The 23,313-nt window shown below is 37.6% G+C and overlaps 1 protein-coding gene across 3 annotated transcripts in view; it reads right to left on the bottom strand.

Moving 5' to 3' along the window:
* The window catches only part of GIGYF2 (GRB10 interacting GYF protein 2), a 149,387-nt gene that overhangs the window by 48,366 nt on the left and 77,708 nt on the right, over positions 1-23,313 (bottom strand). For 2 of the 3 annotated variants that reach the window (XM_044241863.1, XM_044241865.1), the window contains 6 exons: positions 12,133-12,312; positions 8,611-8,828; positions 8,361-8,523; positions 8,083-8,271; positions 6,021-6,217; positions 4,871-5,030 (listed from right to left, as the gene is read on the bottom strand). In XM_044241863.1, coding sequence (XP_044097798.1) covers positions 4,871-5,030; positions 6,021-6,217; positions 8,083-8,271; positions 8,361-8,523; positions 8,611-8,828; positions 12,133-12,312 — 1,107 coding nt within the window. The remainder of the gene's footprint in view (positions 1-4,870; positions 5,031-6,020; positions 6,218-8,082; positions 8,272-8,360; positions 8,524-8,610; positions 8,829-12,132; positions 12,313-23,313) is intronic. The other variant, XM_044241864.1, reaches the window with a different exon arrangement.

Genomic DNA, 23,313 nt, shown 5'->3' with positions numbered 1-23,313 from the left:
CATACTAAACTGAATGAAAATGAAAAGGTATGTCTCCAATTTGTTAATGGACTCTGAAAGAGAAATTTATGGTATTAAATGCTTACATTAGAAAAGTCTCAAATCAATACTATATAAGCACCCACCCTCAAGACCCTAGAAAAAGGAAAGCAAAATAAACCCTAAGAAGAAGGAAAGAAATAAGAACAGAACTCAATGAAACTGAAAACAAAAAAGAGTAGTGAAAAAAAAAATCAATGAAACAAAACTGATTCCTTGAAGAGATGAATAAAAATTAACAAATCTGTAGCAAGACTGACAATGACAAAAGAGAAATGAACAAATTACCAACATGAGGAATGAAACAGGAGCTATCATTACAGAACTTGCAAACATCAAAAAGAGAGTAAGGGAATACTCCAAGTAACTCTACCCACACAAATTTGACATCTTAGCTGAAATGGATGAATTCATAAAACACAAAACAAAACAAAACCTACCAAATCAACCCGTATTAAATCAGTAATTTAAATAGCCCCTGTAACTATTAGGGATACTGAATTTTAATTTTAAAGTTAAAAAAAAAAAAAAAACAAAAACGGCATCTGGCTGACTCAATTGGTAGAGCATGTGACTCTGGATCTCAAGGTCATGAGTTCAAGCCTGCCCATGCTGGGCATAGAGCCTACTTTATTATTTTTTTTTTTTTCAATAGAGCCTACTTTAAAAATAATCCTGAAAAGAAGTCCCCAGATGGTTTCAATGGAGAATTCTACAAAACATTTGAAGAAGAATTAACATCAATTCTAAATAATCTTCCAGAAAATAGGAGAGGGAATAATTCCCAGCTAATTTTATGAAGCTAATTATTATCCTGATACTAAAATCAGACAATGAGGATACCAAAACCACAAAACAACATCCCTCATAAAGACAGACACAAAAATCCTTAACTAAACATTACCTAAAAGGAGTCAGCAATATATAAAAAATTATAAACCATGACCAAATGGGGTTCATGCCAAGAGTACAAAGCTGGTTCAATATTCAAAATGCAATCAATTTAATCCACCATATCAAAGTTGCTAAAGAAGAAAAATAATAGGATCATTTCAACAAATGCAGAAAAAGCATTTGACAAAATCCAATACCCAATGAAACTCTCAAAAACTAAGGTACTTCCTCAACTTCATAAAGAGCATCTATAAAAAGCCAGAAGCTAACATTACACTTAATAATGAGCTCAGCAAGGTCACAGACTAAAGACAAACATCCAAAATTCAATTCTATATAGTAACAATGAACACAAAGACACTGAAATAAAATTTACAATTACTCAAAAAAACCCAAGGAGATACAAATTGATTAAAGCATGTACAGAATATGTGCTGAAAACTACAAGTTCATGGATTGGAAGACTCAACATGAGAAAGCTATCAATTCTCTTCAAAATGATATAAAGGTTTAACATAGTTCCTATTAAAATCTCAGCAAGATATTTAAGTACAGATTTTTTAATATTTATATGGAAATATAGATAAGATTATTCTAAAATTTATATGGAAAAACAAAGGAACTGGAAAAGTTAAAAACTGTTTTGATAAAAATAAACTGGGAGAAAAAAAAAAAACGGAGGAACCAGTCTATCCAACTTCAAGACATATATAATTATATAGCTATAGTAATCGAGACTGTGATACTGGCACAAAGACAGACACACAGATCAGTGGAATAGAAAAAAGAACACAGAAAACAGACCAACATAAATACACCCAAATGAATTTTGAGAAAGGTAATTCAAAAGAGGAAAGATGGATTTTCAACAAAACGTTCCAGAGAAACTGGACATCCATCAGCAAAAACATAAACTTTGATTTAAATCCCATTCGTTATACAAAAATTAATAGGTGCTGCAGTCAGTTGAGCAGTCTTGGTTTTGGCTCAGGGCATGATCTTGGGGTCATGGGATGAAGCCCCACATCAGGCTCCCTGCTCCGTGTGGCGTCTACTTGAGACTCTCTCTCCCTCTGCCCCTCCCCACACTCTCTCTCTAAACTGAATAATAAATTAACCTTTTAAAAAAAAATCCCAAGACTTAAATATAAAACAAAAAACTATCAATTATTTTGGAAAGGAAATTTTGGGATCTGAAGCTAGGAAAAGAGTTCTTCTGTCTCAGACTTAATACTAAAAACATAATCCATAAAAGGGAAAAATTAATCAACTGGACTTCATCAGTATTTAAAACTTTTCATCTGTGATAAAAAGATAAAAACAGGCTGGGATAAAGTATTTGCAAACCACCCATCTAACAAAGGACTAGTACCTATATATAAAGGAATCTCAAAACTCAAAAGGTCAGGGTCCTGGGATCGAGTCCCGCATCGGGCTCTCTGCTCAGCAGGGAGCCTGCTTCCTCCTCTCTTTCTGCCTGCCTCTCTTCCTACTTGTGATCTCTCTCTGTCAAATAAATAAATAAAGTCTTAAAAAAAAAAAAAAAAAGCAAACAGTCTAATCAGAATATGGGTAAAAAAACATGAAGAGATAGTTCACCTAAGAGAATAAACAGCCAATAAACATATAAAAAAATGTTCAACATCTTTACCCAACAGGGAAATGCAAACCAAATACTACAATGAGATATTGTATACTCTATACATTACACATTATGTCAAGTGGTTAAAATAAAAAATAGCAACAACATCAAATACTGTCAAGAATGTGGAGAAACCAAATCACTCATAGATTGCTGCAGAAATACAAAATGGTCAGCCCTCTGGAAAAGTCTGGCAGTTTCTTTAAAAAACTAAATGTGTCATTACCATATAATCTAGCAGTTGCACTCCTGGACGTTTGTATCTCAAGAGGAATGAAGAGTTTGTTATAACAAAAGCCTACCCATAAATGTTTAACAGCTTTATTATAATAGCCAAAATAGGTGGTGCTTGGGTGGCACAGTCAGCTAAGGGTTCAAGTCTTGATTTCAGCTCACCTTATCATCTCAGGATTATAAGATCGAACCCCACATCGGGCTCTGAGCTCAGTGAAGAGTCTGCTTGAGATTCTTCCTCCCTCCCCCCACCCCCACTTCCCCACTGCACATACTCTCTCTAAGATAAATAAATCTTTTTTTTAAGATTTTGTTTATTTGACAGAAAAAGACAGTAAGAGAGGGAACACAGCATGGAGAGTGGGAGAGGGCGAAGCAGGAATCCCACTGAGCAGGGAGCCTGATGCAGGATTTGATCAGGACCAAGCTGAAGGCAGGTGCCTAATGACTGAGCCACCCAGGTGCCCAAATAAATCTTAAAAAAAAAAAAGAAAAGAATAGTCAAAAATGGGAACAACCCAGATACCTTTCATGGATGAATGGCTACACTATGATACATCCACATCACTAATGTACTCTCAGTTAAAAAAACAAAAAACACCACCCACTGACATCATGTAACAACCTGTATCAATCTCCTGAGCAGGATGCTGAGTGAAAAAAAAATTAGCTGGAAATGAATTCCATTTATGTAACATTCCTGAAATGACAAACTATAGAAATGGGGGTAGTGGTTGTCAAGTGTTAAGGAGTAGGTACCAATGGGAAGGAAATGCATGTGTCTATCCAAGGGCAATATGAAATAGAAATGTTTTGAATCTTGACTATATCAAAGGCAATATCCTGGCTGGATACTGTACTACAGTTTTGCATGAGATTACCAGTACTGGGAAACTAGATAAGAAATACATAAAATCTCTATTATATCTTACAACTGCATGTGAAGCTACAATTATCTTAAAGTAAATTTAATTAAAACACACATCCATGTGTTTTGGGGTGGGTTTTTTTTTTTTTTTTTTTGGTTTTTAAAACCATGTGTTTTAATTAAAACACAGAGTCCTCAACTTGGAAGCCCACTTTGTCTCTCCAGCTGCAATCCCTAAAACATCGAATAAATGCTTCTGATTGTTTTACCAGAAACAAAACAAGCAAACAAAAACCCACAAATGCACAGTCCTGATCCCATGTACCTTACATTCTACAGGGATGTAAACAGATCATTAACAAATATATACAGAGCCAGGCAGCAACAGATGTTGCGAAGGAGAATAAAGGGAAAGGGTAAGGGGACTGAGTGTGGAAAAGGAGTTAGTATGCTGGAAAGAGGTCACAGGGTGTGTTTGGTAAAACACTATCATGAAACCGGTTAACACAGTCAACCAATTTCAAGTTATAAACAAAGATTTCAAAAGCAGAAATGAACAATCAACAAATATCTTTTACAGCATTCTCTCCTTATTCTAATCTAACTTGTGCACCATCCAAATTTTTAAGGGATTAACATAAAATATGGTATGACCTTTTCTCCCACATTTTTAACAGATCTTTATCATTTATGGAATCAACTCCACTTCAGCAAAACATTGAAGTACAGTCTTCCAAGACTACTGCCATCACCTTTTTATGGGAGGGAAACTGAAGTACAAAGATGATAAAGAATTCACCTGCCTAGTTAACCAGCTGGGTAGCTAGAACTGAGGGGGTCTTGAGCATTTTGTTTACATCCCTATCATATTAGTAATCACATTCTGCCTTACAGTCAAACAATTTTCATTGGACTGCCCTCCCCCACACTGAAATTGTAAAGTACTATGGGAGAAACCTACAAAAATGCCATATACATACATACATGCATACATACATATATATGTATGTATGTGTGGGTGTGTGTGTATATATGTCCTGTAAAACTGGATTGTTCTCTACTACGTGTGTGTGTGTGCATGTGTGTGTCCTGCAAAAATGGATTGTTTTCTACTATTATGCAAACTGACATTAAATAATGACCATCTTACAGAATCTGGAGGTAATGGCTTCAAGTAGAATGGAATGAGCTACCTTGAATTTCTCCCTGAGGATCTTTGTAATACCACTTCTGCATTGCTTCGTGCATCAGCGGAACAGACACTCCCTTAGCTCTGTGTTCTTGCAGTTTCGACGCCAGTCTCTCATCATCTAGTGCACTGTCTTGGAGATAAGCCACCATCTTCTCAGCTTGCTAATAGGGAGAAAAAAAAAAAAAAGGATTGAGGAAACAAATGATCCCAAATTAATACTAGAACATATAATAAAAATGCCTACCTTTTTATGAATGATTTGGCCTGTGAAAGGTATTACAATGCAAGAAACACAGCAGGCAACCATTTACTTCTTCCAACAAGGTCATATAGTATGTACTACCCCCATTTTATGGAGGGGTAAACTAAGGCCGAAAGAGGTCAAATCTTGCTCAAAGTTTCAAAATTTTTAAGCAAACCGTACAGATTAAAACACAAACTGGTATGGATGAAAATCTAGGCTTCTAATCAACACACTAATAAGATTACTTTTTAAACTAATAAGCCACTGGTCAATCCTGAAGCAAATAAACTAAACCTGTAAAAATATGGGTGTTAATACAACAAAGACTCAATTAATATGATTACAAATAAAAATTTTTTAGTTTCACTAAGACACTGCCTTTTCTTCCTCTCTTTGAGCATTTCCTGCCACCAAAAACTACCCCACCCTGAAAGAGAAATTCTTCTACAGAAAACAAGCTATCATTTACTTTATATACACAATAAAAGTATATCTAATCTTAGGAAAATCTAGAGGCATAAATAAAATGTTAAAATCCTGAGTTTAACTATTTTCCCAGTTATACTTTAGGCAAAAAATACAGAAGACGCTATGCCCATCCACAGCTGCTTGTATTTGCCATTTTTGGCATTCCATTAATTTCCAAAAAGAAAAAAGAAAAGCAAACAGCTAAGGGCAACCTCAGAAGAGAAAAAATAACCTGACACAATGACTACTACATAGCAGAAACTTATAAGCATGAAATGATTTGAAAGACAATTACTCATACAAAAAAATACGAGATTTACAAACAACTTTTCCAGTACATAAAATCTAATGCACAGAAGTTCCATTTCTAAATATTCATTTAATGCTTCCAAATTTTATGGTAGTTTGAGAAAGAAAAAAAGGATTACATGATTTTTACCTGCTCCAAATGTTTGAGACCCTCTTCATCATCTGGCTCTGTGGAAACACTGCCCATCCCAGGAGCACCTACGACCGGCGTTTCAACTGGCCGGAGGGCAGGACTTGGATTGGGAACAGGCGGTGGAAGTATGAGAAGAGGAGAGGCTGTATCTGAAGGAATCTGTGACAGGGGCTGCTGGACATCAGAAACTATTTCTAAAGGAAAAAAACACGGAATATAGAGACTCTTTTTGAGATTTTATTTTTTATAGAGAGAGAGAGCAGGGGGAAGGGCAGAGGCATAGGGAGAAGCAGGCTCCCCATTGTGCAGGGAGCCCAGTAGAGTCTTATGAAGAATATATCACCAAGTTGGGCCACTCACTAAATGGGCTCAACGGAAATGTCCACTGCAGCTACTTCTTATGGAGAAGGGTAGTATTTCTCCCTATGATGACAGAAGTACCTCTACAAAATGACACAACATAAGGATTAAAAAAGGTATCTAGACAGTACCTGACTGGGTCACTAGAGCAACTGCCCAACAGCTATACAATTTCCTTTTGAGAGCTAACTATCAGTCCAATCCCTTCTTTATAACATGTATCCACTAGCAGACGATTAACAAAGCACTGCAAATCTTCTCAAAAATATTGTAGCTCATCATCAAAACTTTGATTAAGTGCATTGGCAATTATCTTGAATAAATACCTATTTCAGGTGATAATTAATGTAATTCAATACATTATTCTTTAGGATAATGAAGAGCATTGGGGAGTTTACCTAGACAGGTCAGGAAGTTCTTCTCAGTATAAACACAGACTGCAAAAGAGGTTCTGTGTTGGTCCCTATTTCTAGCCTCTCAGTATGCAGGCTCTTAAGAAGGGAGGGGGGATGGGAGTAATTAGATACAAATGCAGTTTCTCCTTTGAAACCTTGTTTGCTCAATTACAGACAGCTTCTCCAAATCCCTGCCCCTCTCAGGAACACTTTCCTCTCTCTGCCAAACTTCTTAAAAGAACAGTTGATCCACCACAACCACCACCATCCCTGCTACACTGTGACTTCCACTTCCAACCTCCAATACAGCTTCTCTCCCACAAAGAAGCAGTGACTCAAAGTCCCCAAACCCAATGGCTTTTCCTAGTCCTCTCCATCTGACCTTAGCAGCCCAATCCTGAATCGAAACCTTCTCCCTTCCTTACTGTCCTTCACTATAGGCCACTCTTGCCTCTGAAGATTTTCTCTGGCTACTCTTCACCTATCCTCTAAAAATAGGAATTTTGCCCTAGATGACTAATATGCTTTATCTCCCTTACAGACTATCAATCTGGAGTTTCATCTTTAATGGGTATCTACGAAGCTTTCTCAAAATACACATCTGGATTCCGTCCTAAAATCTCCTAGAATAAGGTCCCAGGCATCTACATTCAAGAGAATGAACCACAAGTAATTTGGGGGCACATCATAACTGAAAAATGACTACTACATATCAAACAGGTCTCAAAATGGACAAGTCCCACAGTGCCTGACAGAGATTCAAATATTTGAAATCACTCACTAAGCTTTGCTCTAGACACAGAACTCTGAAAAGATACCCTTGGTTTAAGCCCTATAAATATTAGTCTATAAGGCAAAAAAGATAATAGATGGTCTTTAGCAAAGGTGGTAGGACTTCCGCAGATCCATCCATGTTCTTTCTGGCCTCTCTTAGAACAACAGCAATTTGGTGTGCCTTCTGGACACACATCCAACCACTATATGAAAGGAAGGTACCTGTCTGATGTGGGGATCAAATTACTGCAGAGGATCCTAAACCCTGTCTGCTCAACCAATACCAAGGTGGCTATGTCATAACATCCTAAGTAAGAATCCCGAGTTTCTAACTCTGTTTTGGTGACTTTGGGGAACAACAAGACATGTGAAGCAGCGTTTGAGGGGGTTTACTGGTAAAATAATCTATTCCAGTAATTTACCACTGGGAGAGGTTCTATAAGGCATAAACAGAATCCTATCTTATCAGTGATCACTGGCCTGCCTGAGCAGAATCCTGTTTTAGCTTGTCTACTCTCATAAATACATACCATCCCCTCTGCTGGGCACTTTGGTCGGTAGGCTAGTTTCTGTCTGATTCTCTTCTTCAGCTTTTTCCGTTTGCTCAGTTTGGGGTTCCTCTTTCCTCTCAAACTGTGGTGCTTCCTGAGGCTGATGGTCTGAAGGAGTACCTGGTCTAGCAGATGATGAGGAGGTCTGGGATATTTCCTCACTGGCTTCTGTAACATGAAGCATTCTTAAGTTAACAACTTGGGGAAATTCTGAGTCTGATGAAAACAAGAAGGTAAAAGACAAATATGAGCCTTACCTACTCCCACTCTATCTGTCTTCTCTCCCTCTTTCCTATTTGTCTTATCGGGTTCTTTGGCTTCTTCATTATGGCTGCTCTCAGAGTCAGAGCACTCCCCACCTTCCTCTACAGGCCGGAAGTCCATTTCCTGCTCTTCTGGAATTGGCTCTTTCTGTACTTTCTGTGTTAATAAAGCCAAAGGTCAACAATACATTTGGCTCTGGTGGCAGGTCAGTGCCTGTTGTAACATTTAAAACAAATTTCTTACCTTTAGAGAGAGGAATGCTCCAGAGGAGTCAAATGTGCCCATCTCTTCTTCAGCATCCTCTAAGCACCACTCAGGCAAGCTATCCCGGTCATCATCTATGCTTCCACTGCCAGAACGCACCCTTCGGTAACCTCGTTCATCATCCCGATCTCGAAAATCAAACTCAAACCTTCGCCGTCGTTCCATGTGTTCCCGCCAGCCTGCAGAACGAGGGCCATCTGGGATGAGGAGGAGGATACAAACCTTAGAAAATTTTTAGGACAGTACTTGAGAAAAAAAAAAAATCAAAACAGGAAATAAAGAAGAAAACTATGACTGGCTGTGAATTCAAATGATCAACCTACTAAAGAGAAAATTAGGCAAAGTACATGAAATTCAGAGCTCAGCATACATATGACATCACTAAGTAGCAACAGGAGTTATTGTTGGTGAGTACTGAGCCATACAACTCCTCTAAAGCTCTGAAAAATAAATTTTAAACAAATTACTGTTAAAGGACACTTGATTTGAAGTATACACTTTGGATAAGCTTTAGGTATCTGACTGAAATGTCAATTAGCCATTCACAAGGCATACTCTTAGCCCAGGCTTATAACGCTGGTCATCTTTCCATACTAAAGTCTATGCCTTCCCTCTGGCAGGCCTTAACATGTTTCTTTCTTCTCACGAAAATGATGTATACCACGAACTCCCTGTGGCAAATCCTAATATTAAATTTATCAAGCCTACTTGCAAGGGCCAAGATTCCATTTGTAATTCTGATTCCCCCAAAAAAGGCATGGAATTACAGCACTGACAGATGTCAGAGATTTTATATAGCCCCACTATCCTAATTTTATAGTTTAAGAAACAAAAACTCTGACAGAAGTAACTTGCATAGTGGCAAAGCAGAACAAGAATCTAATTCTGCATCTTCTACTGCTTTTTCCACAACAGCATGCTTACTTTCCCTTCCCTTTATTCTCATCTCTCAACTCTCCCTAGGAAGTTTTTATTTCTGTGTAATACCCCCAGGGACATTCCTAAATCCACCCTACCATACTGTTTATTACATCTACTTTCCAAAAGAAAAAAGGCTGCCTAAGAATAAAGGATGCCAGTTGAGGTATTTTGTTTTTTTAAGAAAGGGGAACTCTTGTTAATATCTGATAAAACCGAGTCTAAGAGAGTCTTTAAAAAAGAAGCAGGTTTTCAGCTTTCTCTGTGGGAGATACACAAAAGAAATGAGACAAAAAGTTCAATGTTCTTACTACTGAGGCCCAATTTGCTAAAACCAGCAATCTAAAACAAACCGAAAATAAGAAGGCAAAACATTAAAATGCCCAGTAGAGGTACCTACTTACAAATCACTCACAAATGAGTTAAGAAAACATTATTCCCATGCTCCCCCATTGTTCACTTAGAACTATTACATTGTGAAAACTGAAGAACTTTACACCCAGGCTGCTTAAATGCAAACCTAGAATCATTACTCAAAAGAAGCACTCATGACCAAATGTTGAATTCCAGAATACTCTCTCTATTACTATCATTTCTGAAGTCTGCTAAGTATGCACCGTGATAGGAATCTATCCTTCTAGGCATCTGGCTCATGCTTTCCTCTTACTGAGTTTCTTAAGTTCAGCTCCCAGAGTGGATGCTTTGCTGTCCTTAATCGTCCCATCTCCCATACATATCCAGTTTTCAGCCCTACTTAAAACAAATGTAGAAATCCCTAGCTTATAAAGACTAACCACTGCTTTTTAACATCCTCCCAATAACAGAATAAAAGTTTGCTACAATTTTTATACTATAAAAATTAGTCAAAATCATTATATTTAAACTTTTAATCAAATCATAAAATAACTATAATCTAAGAAATGTTAAGAGTAAAACAACTGATATAATCAGACAACTTTTAAGAATGCTGGGTTGAAAAACTAGATGGTATTCTTTTTTAAAAATGCTTATTTCCAGTGTTTTTTCAGCCAGCCCTGTATATTATATACCCCAAACTGTCTTTTAAAAATGTATCAGTAAAATATTGGGGGGAAATTGTTAAGTTAATGACAAATAAATCGGACATGGAAATCAAATCAGAGACAAAGATTTTTTAAAAAGACAACATATGTCCAAATCAAAGTTGGGGTGAGGAGGGTCAGTGGTAGAAAATACATTAAAATTTTACTTTGTTTAACTAACTCCCTTTAATAGAATCGACATCAGACATTTGGCCTCACAAACACTGTTGGTCTTCCAAAACATTCACCTTGTTTGTTTTTGATCCGCTGGAATTTCTCTTCTCGCTCAGCCCGGACCCTGTCCATTCTTTCACTGAATGCTTGTTGGGAACATAGTCTACAAACCCTTTTGCTTACAGGCAAGCTCAGCACAAAATGCTGTGATGCCTTGAAGAGAACTGTAACATCTGGTTGCCCAGCACACAGACTCATGAGAATTGCCTAGATAACTGTGATGTAAACAATGCCCACTCATGACAGAAAACTCACCCAAGAGTCAGCCATAAGGAGTTGGCATAAAAGCATCAAAACTATATACAAAGATTAACTTCACTATGTGTCCATCTATCCATAAACCTAAAGCACTCTGAATGCTTTTATAATGTTTACTTGGGCTGAGATTAGTGATTTTGCTAATAACTTGATTTTAAAATGTAAATGAAAACAGTTTGATTATGATTTTTTCTACTAAAAGTGAGCTTCTCTGGCATATGGTCGATAGATAAAATAATGTTGTGCACATGAAATTCATAAGGCAAATATACACTCTTTGTGCACTCTGGTTCTGCATGACCCCACAATTCAAACTACAGTGGCATCTGATTATCATGAGGCATGGAATCAGCACTTTGGTAGGGGATGAACTTTGACACAAAGCACCAGTGTCTTCAATTACCAGCATATCTAATGTCAGGGAAGAACAGTTTGAAGCATTCTTAAGAGTCAAACAGAAGAACTTACAAAACCACTAATCACTACTATTCTCTCTCTCTCTTAGGACAAAAGAATGAACTTACGATTATGTTTTTGACCTGGGCTTAGAGTTTATCCTTCAAATAAGCATAAATCACTTATTCAAGACCAAAAAACCCTGAAAGAATACATCTTTTATTATACAGGAAAAGCACCCACTTTAGGGAAAGCACATATTCCTTAGTGAGCATATAATTACACATTTGTAAGTTTTAAAGTATGCTGAAAAGATACAACAATTCAGTGTTAAACAAAACTGAAGGAGACCCTCTCACGGTTTTGCAAAGACAGGTGCTTTCCATTAAACCACACTACTTGCTCCAGAAAAATAAAAATGATTTTCATCAACTGAAGAGATACGGGGGAATCTTCATGCTGAAATTTTTTTGTAGTGATAAGAGTGTGATGTGATGATGAAAGTGTGTGACATAAATAACTGAGTCCTCTTTTTTTTTAACTTTACCTATTCATCTTTCTTGCTTGATTGGTAACAATGTCCACTAAATACTCCCTTATTTTGGTCCCTGCACTCACTCAGTAGGAGCCTTACCAGGGCTGTGGGGCCGCCACCTCTCTCCGTCACGTCTCGGTCCAGCTAGTCGCCAACCTCCATCTTCATCTTCTCCATTTTGTTCTTCTCTAAAAATACGCCAGTTTTCACTTTCTGATCGTATAAATTCATGCTTTCTTCCCACAGATGTTGGTCCACCTTCCTCAAAATTTGGTCTCCCTATAATGAAAATAAGGAAACATGTGCCTCAGCCAATACGGATTCTGAAAGCAGATCAGAAGGCTCAGATCACGCTTTTGTGCATACGTGCCTACCCCAATGCTCAGGAAGCATGAGTAACAGAACTGCTGTGGACATAAGCATCTAGTACTAGTCATAATTCTTAAAGGCAACAGTCACAGACTGGGCAATTACTTTTTAATTTTTTATCTTTTTTTTTTTTTTAAGATTTTATTTATTTATTTGACACAGAGATAGAGAGTGAGCACAAGTAGGCAGAGCGGCAGGCAGAGGGAGAGGGAGAAGCAGGCTCTCCATGGAGAGAAATTTGCCCAAATAGAAATCTATAAAATTCAACCTACCTTTTATTATAAAGAACACTGTACACTCAAAAGTAGACAATGTGAACTATAATTTTTTCATTTTCATTTACTCTAACATCTATTACATTATAGGCATACAACAAATTGTTTTGGACAGAATGCAAAACTAAGTTATGTGTAACCTAATGCCAGTCAAGGGTTCCATTAATGATGAAAGAAAGCCTGGTATACTAAGTGAACTAAATTGGTACTTTCAAAAGATAAGATAATTCCGAACTGTGCAAACAAACTATTTCTTTACTCACCATCCCACATGTGCTAACATAAACAATTCAAACAGATTATATAAAATCTCACATTAAATTAGTTAAAAACCCAGAACATACACTGATATCTTCCATTTATGACCTACAGTTAACTATACTTCAGTGACAACCTCAATTCCTTGTACTAAACCACCAAAAAAGTGAAAGAAAGTTGTACAGTTGCATCTGAAAATGAGGGAATTCTAATTCTGGTCATCCTCTTAAGTTCCACTTCATATGTATTAAGATTCAATATCCTTTTTGCCCAAACACTTATTAGGTTATTACCACAAATTATTCTATTGAAAGATAAAATATCTAGAAATCTGCTGGGCAAAATGCTACCTGCTTTCTTATTACAGCATGCAGCCTCTAAGATAGTCCCCAACAAGCCCGGCCTGGCTATTGTGGAATCCCTGCACCTAAAGTGTGGACTGCACTTACTGGCTAGCTCCCAACGAACGGAACACAGCAGAAGTGATAAGATGTCAATGCCAATATTAAGTTAAAAACAACCGTGACTTCCATCTGGGATGCTCTCTCCATAGCAATCCAACTGCCATGTCATGAGGCAGCCCTGTGGAAAAGCTCATATGGCACAGAACTGAGGCCTGCCAACAGCCACATCAGTAAGCATGGAAGTGGATCCAACCCCAGTCAAGCCTTCAGATGACTACAGCCCTGCTGACACCTGACTGTAGCCCTGCAGTCTCATAAGAGACCCAGGTCAGAGTCAATCAACTACGCTGCTTCTTCCTATCCCACAGAAACTGAGATAATGCTTGTTGTTTTCAGCTACTAAGTTTTGAGGTATTTTGTTACAAAACCATAGATAATAAAAACACTCATCTAAAAAAATTTATCCATCCTGTTTATTCTTCATAATAATCCTCAATATTTAATTTTTTATTTTTTAAGATCTTACTTATTTACTTGAGAGAGAGAGAGAGCATGAGAGGGGAGAGGGTCAGAGGGAAAAGCAAACTCCCTGCTGAGCAGGGAGCCCGAAGTGGGACTCGATATTGGGACTCCAGGATCATAAGCTGAGCTGAGGACAATCACTTAACCAACTGAGCCACCCAGGCACCCCAACAATCCTCAATATTTGAAGTTTTCTTGGGGCGCCTGGGTGGTTGAGTTAAGTGGCTGCCTTCAGCTCAGGTCATGATCCTAGGGTCCTGGGATTGAGCCCTGCCATCAGGCTCCCTGCTTCCCTTGCTGAGCAAGGAGCCTTCTTTTCCTTCTCTTGCTCCCCCTTCCTTTGTGCGTACGTGCTCTCTGTCTGTCTGTCAAATAAATAAATAAATAAATAAAATCTTGAAAAAAGAAATTATCTGGGGGACCTGGGTGGCTCAGTTGGTTAAGCATCTGCCTTCAGCCGGGGTCCCAGGATCCTGGGATTAAGCCTCATGTGGGGCTCCCTACTCAGGCAGAGTCTCCTTTTCCCTCTCCCTCTGCCCCTCTTCCTGCTCATTCATTCTCTCTCTCTGAAATAAACAAATAATTTTTAAAAAATATTTGAAGTTATTTTTCCTATTTTGTAACTGAGAATACTGAGGCTCAAAAGAACAACAAAAGAGAACTGTCCAAAATCACACTATTTAAATGGTACAGAAAGGATGCAAATGTTAATCTTCTCATTCAACAAATATTTATTGCACATTAAGTGCCAAGTTTTATGAAATCAAATACAGATATATATCTGCCCTTGGGTTCAGAGGTCTTCTAGGTTCTCTTGCTCAGAATAAGAAGGCAACCCGCTTTACAAAGTACCACATCTACTATATGACTTGGTGAAACATGTAGCTATACTCATAAAAAAGAAGCAAACTTAAGGAAACCCCTAATATGGAGGCACCTGGGTGGCTCGGTTAGTTAAACATACAACTCTTGATTTTGGCTCAGGTCATGATCTCAGAGTTCTGAGATCACTCCACAACAGGATCCATGCTCAGCAGGGAGTCTTTGAAATTCTCTCTCTCTCTCCCTCTTCCTCTGCCCCTACCCATACCATGCTCTCTGCTCTCTAAAATAAATCTTTTTTTTTTTTTTTTTTAAGATTTCACCTATTTATTTGACAGAGAGAGATCACAAGTAGGCAGAGAGGCAGGCAGAGAGAGAGAGAGGAGGAAGCAGGCTCCCTGCTGAGCAGAGAGCCCGATGCGGGACTCGATCCCAGGACCCTGAGATCATGACCTGAGCCGAAGGCAGCGGCTTAACCCACTGAGCCACCCAGGCGCCCCTAAAATAAATCTTTTAAAAAAAATCCCTAATATATAGATAGATAGATAGATAGATGATAGAAACTTATATAGATAAATGATGGGAAATGGCTTTTAATCCACATAATCAATCACAAGCAGTATATGTCAGGTACCATGCAATGATTTGGGAATACAGTAGTAATCACATGATGGATGAACGAGACGAAACACTCACTTTCTTTTACCTACTTTTACACTAAGCCTTTGAAAAACTAATGAACACAGCAAAGCAAAAAGCAGAAATTGCAAAATGCTTAACTCATCAAAACTGACCACTATAATTTTTTTGTAACAGATGATACACTACAAAATATTAAAATTGTTAAAAATAAAAATACTAGTAATCCCGGGGCGCCTGGGTGGCTCAGTGGGTTAAAGCCTCTGCCTTCGGCTCAGGTCATGATCTCAGGGTCCTGGGATGGAGCCCCGCATTGGGCTCTCTGCTCGGCGGGGAGCCTGCTTCCCTCTCTCTCTGCCTGCCTCTCTGCCTACTTGTGATCTCTGTCTGTCAAATAAATAAATAAAAAATCTTAAAAAAAAAATACTAGTAATCCCTCAATCTTAGAAACAGAACTCTATCTGTAGTTAGCTTTTATTTAACTTTATATTTTTTTTATAGTTGCAATCAGTATACCTACTATTTTCATAGCAAGTACTTCTCTGTGATTATACATCTTCCCAATCATACAAATGGGTACATACCAGGTATACTTTCCAGCCATAGTGTAATCCACTAGATTATTGCCCACTGGACATTTACTTTATAACCAATTTTTTGTGGACTATATAGATAGTTAGACAAGAAATACTTTTCTGAATTATGTCTTCTTAAAAAAAAAAAACTCAAAAGAGTGCAATTACTAGGTCAAAAGACAGACTTTGTCCACTGCCTCTTTCCCTGAAAAAAGAAGGTCAGATCAACACACCATTTCACATTATTGATACTAAGTGCTGATACCCTTTCAAAACTTTTTTACTACTTTAATAGTTGTAAAGTGCTAAATTAATGCAGCTCAAATATAAATTTTTCATATCAAAGATATTTCCTGTTGTTTACTGACTTTATGTCCCTTTGTGAAAACTTTATATATCTTTTAAACTAACAGCTTCTTTACCTTTGGACCTCTCAGTCCTACATGTATTTTTCATATTAGTACCTAATAAAAAAATAAAAAACACAATGGGGCAGGGGCACCTTGCTGGCTCAGTCGGAAGAGCATGTGACTCTTGATCTCAGGGCTATAGGTTCAAACCCCACACTGAATGTAGAGATTACTTAAAAATAAAATCTTAAGGAAAAAGAAAAACAGGAAAAAACAACAGGGCAAAAATAGGGAAAATACAGGAAGAAACAAAATCTGGCTTTTCTACTTATTGAAAATCATCTTTTAATTTTCAACAATTTTCATAATGTTTGAAGGACTATGCCATACCTTGTTCCAAAAACGATTTGAGACTGGTATTTTGAAGATATAGAAGAGCACAGTACTAAACAAAGAATAAAAATCTTGCATTCACTACACCTGATTTTACTTCTGGCCCCAAATCTGATTTATACACCCTGGCTTTAAAAAAAAAAGAAAGAAAGAAAGAAAAGATCCAAGGGGCACCTGGTGGCTCAGTGGGTTAAAGCCTCTGCCTTCGGCTTGGGTCATGATCCCAGGGGCCTGGGATCGAGCCCCAAGTCGGGCTCTCTGCTTGCAGGGAGCTTGCCTCCGCCCCTCTCTCTGCCTGCCTCTCTGCCTACTTGTGATCTGTCTGTCGAATAAATAAATAAAAATCTTAAAAAAAAAAAAAGGCCCAATTCCCAATTTAAAAGTATGATATGTGCGTGTGTGTGTGTGTGTGTGTGTGTGTGTGTGTAGGTAAGGCTGCCTGAATTTCCCATTCTAGCTCAAAAATCCTGTAACAAAGTAGTTCAAATTTTGTTACTGAATGCTTATTTCCTCAACTGCAATATAGTTTTTGATATGTCACATATTACATAATTAATAACTATAATAGAAATATTAAGGTAACAGGGATCCTCAGGCGTTAAGCATCTGCCTTTGGCTCAGGTCATGATCCCAGTGCCCCGGGATCCACCCCTGCTTTGGGCCACACATCAGGCATCAGGCTCCCCGCACAGAGGCTCAGCAGGAAGCCTGCTTCTCCCTCTCCCATTCCCCCTGCTTGTGTTCTCTCTCTCTCTCTCTCTCAAATAAAAATCTTAAAAAAAAAAAAAAAAAGAAGAAGAAGAAGAAGAAGATTGAAATGACAACTTCTCCAGTAAACCAAAAAAAGCCAGAATAACACAATTCTAACGTGCCAAACATCCCATATTAAGTGAAAGGTATATGGAGTTCCACCTCAGGGGGTCAGTGTCATTTTCTTTTTCACTCTTTTTTTAAAGATTTTATTTGTTTATTTGAGAGAGAGCACAGAGGGAAAGAGAGAAGCAGACTCCCAGCTGAGCAGAGAGCCCAATGTGGGGTTCGATCCCAGGCCCCTGAGACCACGACCAGAGGTGTAGGCAGATGCCCACCTACTGAGCCACCTAGGCGCCTCTCACTCATTTTCACAAGAGAAAGACGAAACTAATTCAAGAACCTTTAAGTGGATTTCACTCAACTCCTCTCCCCATTCCCTTTATGAAAACTTTTTCCTGCAGTATAACATTCTTGCCAAAAAGTATATAAATCACAAATGTACAATTCCAAGAGTTTCCATAAAGCAAATATATTCACATAACCAATATTTTAAAAAAAGAAAATATCTGGGGCGCCTGAGTGGCTCAGCTGATTAAACTTCCAACTCTTGATTTCAGCTCAGGTCTTAATCTCAGGGCTGTGGGTTCAAACCCTGCACTGGGCTCCACACTCAGCATGGAGCCTACTTAAAAAATAAAAAATTAACAGAAATAAAAATTTAAAAAATATATCAAGAGTGCTCAAAATTCCTGATGTCCTTCCAGTCAACCCTTCCCAAAGTAAGCACTATTTCTGACTTTCATCTCCAAAGATTAGTTCTGCTTTTTTAACCTTTTATGCAAATGAAATATTCCTTTATGTCTGGCTTCTTTCACTAAACATTATGGGAGACTCATCCACAATGCTACAGAGAACCACAGCTTGTTCTTTTAAACTGCTAACGGAATCCCACTGTATGGGCAGACCACAATATATTATTCTGTTGCTGATTTAGGCTGTTTGTAGTTCTCTGCTGTATCAATTGTGCTGCTATGAGCGTTCCTGGATATGAAATTTAGTAAAAGGTTGTACTTCTGTTGGTCTATGCCTAGAAGTAAAATTGCCAGGAGTAAAATAAGGTATTTTCAACTTCAGTAAGCACTACCAAATATTTCCCATAAAAACAGTACTAACTACCATTTTTACCTGTTTTACTCAGACCTCTAGGAAACATTAACATGAGTGCTTCCTCTACAGACAAACACAATTAAAGATGAAGGATTAAAAATAAAGGAGACTTAGACATAGCATCTACCCTCTAGGTCCATAGCTCAGAGACAAACATGTAAACAAATGAATCCATTTATCTCATCTAATCATCATTTTAACCACAAAAATTAAGTTAAACATTATCATCTCTATTGTACCTGTAAGGAAAGGGATACCTGTAGAGGGAGTTTTCCCAAGATCACACAGTTGAGTAGTGACCAAATCAGAAATAGAACATGGGTGTTCAGAGCACCTGGGTGGCTCAGTCATTAGGCATCTGCCTTCATTTTGGGTCATGACCCCAGGGTCCTGGGATCGAGCCCCACATGGGGCTCCCTGCTCAGTGGGGAGTCTGCTTCTCCCTCTCCCACAGCCCCTGCTTGTGTTCCCTCTCTCGCTGTGTCTGTCAAATAAATAAATAAAATCTTTACCAAAAAAAAAATATATATATACATATTAAACTCCTAATCCTGGGTTTACTCACAAATTTAACCCACTGAAGAAGCAAAAATTCCAGAAAAACTAATGGAGAAAGAAGCAGCTCTGAGATCAAAGTCTAACAAACTCTAAAATGGCAACAGACATACTACACATGGCACAGCTTATAGATCAAGACTACCAACATCTCTATAAGGGGAAGATGGGACTAAAGGTATTAATATCCCAACAGAAATCATGTCAAGGGGCGCTTGGGTGGCTCAGTCAGTTTAGAGTTTGTTTTCAGTTCCGGTCATGATCTCAGGGTCATAGGATTGAGACCCGAAATCAAGGCTCCCTCCTCAGTGGAGAGTCTGAGTCTCCCTCTACCTCTGCCCTTTCCCCCTGCTTGTGTGTTCTATCCCAAATAAAATTATGTCAAAATATATACCTCTGAAAAAATTTTATTTCACTATGAAAATTATATTCTAGAATTATTTTGAGGGGAAAAAATGACTTCAAGCACCATCTAATAAAATAAACATTTCCAACTACTACTAATAGAACTAAAACGTATACTGCATGCAAGAACTGCTCTAAAACATCAAAGTACATCTTTTACTATGTAAACGATTACAGTATATTTGTATTTGTGTAGATCTGAGTGGGGAGTGAAAATGTCAGAGATAATTAGATCTATGTGATTTGTTTTAAAATATATATATACATTTGTGTATTACCAATATAATTTAAAATAAAAGCTAAATATCAGAAGTCATTCCCAGGCTACTTAGAGGATGCTACCTAAAGTTCCTTTCATGTCTACAAACTCCAGAATTCCACAGTGGCCCATGAGGAACACCCAAAAGGCCATTCTCAGCATTTCAAACCAAAGTCCTCCTCCTTCCATAATACCAGCACAATAATCAAGTTGAGTAACCAAGTATTTTAGTTTACTTCTTAAATTCTTAACAGAATAACGTGTAAACAAGACTGAAAGTAAACGTAATTGAACAATTTACAAATGTAATGCCTGACCCAAATATTCCTAACCTACAGTCCATAAATGAACTTAGGGGTAATGAATCTTTGAACAAGAAACACATATTAAGCTGGCATGCTTTCTTTTATCAGGGAAAAGGGTCTAAGGTTTTTGTAGAGTCCTAAAGGTATCTATGACCTTCAACAAAAGATAAAGAAACACAAATTTAAAATGTATTTTCTTCTTTTCAATGTAGCAAACATGACCGTTTTATAATCAAACTATATCTATATAATACATGTTATGTTCTTATATCAACAGTAACTGAAAATGTATAAAAGTTGCTAAAATGTAAATGTACAACATACATAAACATTTTCCCAATGGCAGTAAATACTTGGTTGTTTCTGACTTAATGTATTAAGTATGAATAGGGTTCTTCTAAAAATTAAATAAAATTAAAATGTAATATTGGTTTTAGTCTGGTCTAATTGAGTAGACTTCCTAAGGAGAAAGAGCAGTAAAAGGGCACCTGTGTGCATGTTTGACTCACAGCCAAAAACGGTGTTTATGGAAAACTTCAGATGGAGCAAAGAGGCACTCAGCCAATAAAATCTACAGCTGTGAGACTTGGAACTTACAAGTGCCCAAACTCCAAAAGCAAAAGTGGAATTATGGGACAGACTTTGAAGCTTGTTTATGTGCAAATTTTTCTAGGAAGAAACTTTGTATTCCTCTATTCAGATATATAGTCTCTGATCAACACTAAAAATATTTTCTAACACCAGAGAAAGTAGTGAAAGGAAATCCCATCCAGTTGTTATTTACTTTCTTTCCCTATAATCATTTGTAAACAAAACTCACCATGGCTAGGAAGGAGAAGTTTAAATCTTATATCCAGAGATTTGTAACTTTTTCCCCATCCTAATTCCTAAGAGGTTGAAAACTGCTCCACTCAATAACACTGTTCCCGAAAACACAACAGTTCCTGGCTGGGAGACACACTGGAGGGGCTGCAGCATATCAAAATCTCCTTGAAAAAATACCTCTTGTGCTTTGAATATACCCCATACCCTACAAGCCTCATGTACAAATGTAATGATATATACCCAGGCACTGCCTCCAGATCTCTGGGGAAGAAGAAGATTAATAGATGGACTTGATGCAGAACCGAAAAGGGACTAGGCACCTTCTAAAGAAAGCGAAGTACACCATGTAAGAAAGAACAGAGGAGACAGGGCTAAAGTTGCAAAATTGGGAGATTATTCATGCACACAGCAGGACACTACACTCCAGCTACAGCATTTGTTATTCTCAAGTACAAGTTGGTATAGTTACGGACTATATACTAGATTACTTTAGCCAGAGAGAAAATCAAACACCTTTAGGGACAGAGATTTGAATTTAATGAAGAATAATGTATCTAGTCTTGGCACCTTGCTTAATCAAAATTTTTAATAAAAAATAAATCAGAGAACAGATACCTAGCATTTATGTTCATTCACAGAAGAAATGTTTTAGAGCCATCTCCAAATGAAATCAGTAACTCTGTTTAGATAGAAGGGACCATGTGTTTTAAGGTGAAGTTTCCGTACCATCTATGCCAAAATCAGTTCCATCTCAACTAACCTGGTTGAGGTTTCAACCAGAAAGAAACGGAACTGCTCAGGCTATTAAAATGGGAGTACTATGCTCCTCAGTGGACACTCCAAAACCAGTCTACAATATCCATATAATTAGCAACTAGGAACGATCTACAGACCATAGCAAGACTTTCAAATTGTAGAAATCGAGAAACCAGAACCCTTCTTCCCTTAAGACATTTCTTTCTTGACAATTATTTTGCCAAATCATTCTTGCCTTAACATATTCTGAAACAGAGTATATTATGGAAAGAGGCTTCTAAGTTTGGTAAAATCCTTCACCATCTTGGCTAATTATAATGGTGATGCAGGACACATGGCAAATACACTCCCATACTTTCTTAAAGGCAGTGTCACACTGTATTTGCTCTGGCTTTTTTACCCCCGCAATCCATCAACTGTCAATTGATATAAAGTATAATTCCCTACCAGTGTGCGTAGGCAATAAGCATCACATCACAAGTCCCTACTTTATGCTTTTACCTTCTCTAGTTCTGAAGGTCAAAGTTTCCTAGGTTATGTCTGAACTTGTACTAAGATGTTTGGCATTCATAAAACAAAGAAGGAATTAATATTTTTCTTAATTGTGGGGGAGGGGAAGGAATCTACAAAGGCGGATTTTACCTTCTAAGTAGCATTATATTGGTCTACATTAATAATTTTCCCAGCAGGCCTTCTTCCATGATTTTACTTTGAACAATCACAGCCTTTGTTTCTCAGATCCTCTTACATGTGACATTTGATCAAAGTTTTAAAATCAGCAACTAACGGAGGTGGAGAAAAGTACTGCTCAGTAAAGGCATTACACAAAGCCATCCCATAGCTCATTTCAAGGTTGCTACAAGCTGGAAGTTTTCTAGCTGAACACTATTTAGATGTTAAGTTAAATTTTCTGTACCCTGAACACTTCATCTTACTGCACATAACCATATGCTTCTCAGAAAATCATCCCCTAAACGTTACTAAAGCATGCCTTAAGAAAATTCTTCAGCTCCTTCACATATGTGTGTTTTTCAAAGGTAAGTGCAAGGTACCAAACAAGTTTTATTCTTACTTGAGATCTCTCCACATAGCCTTTAAAAAAAAAAAAAAAGCCTGCCTCCTTGCCCCTCCTCCCCAAAATTCAGGTAACTAAATTACATATATTACCAGTTCTAGAATTAGTGGCATTCTAGTGAGGTGGAATATGAAAAGAAAACTAATAAAATCAATTAATTAATTCATGCCTGGAAGTCCTCACCCAAGGAAAATCTTCCCCAAAGAAATGGAGAAAAAATTTTAAAAAGAATAGTAAAGGCAGTATCTCACACTTCAACATGCTATATAAGGAAAGACGGCTGAAAGGAAATCTTGCAGGGAATTTTATCCCTTTGAACTTTCAAATAAACTCTTAAGTAAGATTATGCAAACTTACTAAAGACCGGTCCTGATTAGAGGGAAAAAATGCACCCCTTCTCCAAGTCAGTTCTGGAGGCTTTCTCCAGAATTGTTAAGGTTTGTGTTGGGTAAAGAAAGACTTCCTAACAAACCAGCATTCTTTTCCACATGATCAGAGCTAATTGGCCCCCCTGCAGACTAAGTGACCAATCACATCAGCTTCAGCTGAAACTAGCCCCCACGACATTATAAA

This window comes from Neovison vison, chromosome 3 (assembly GCF_020171115.1).
Source record: "Neovison vison isolate M4711 chromosome 3, ASM_NN_V1, whole genome shotgun sequence".
In the NCBI taxonomy this organism is placed as follows: domain Eukaryota; kingdom Metazoa; phylum Chordata; class Mammalia; order Carnivora; family Mustelidae; genus Neogale; species Neogale vison.
This window is presented reverse-complemented; position numbering and strand designations above follow the sequence as displayed.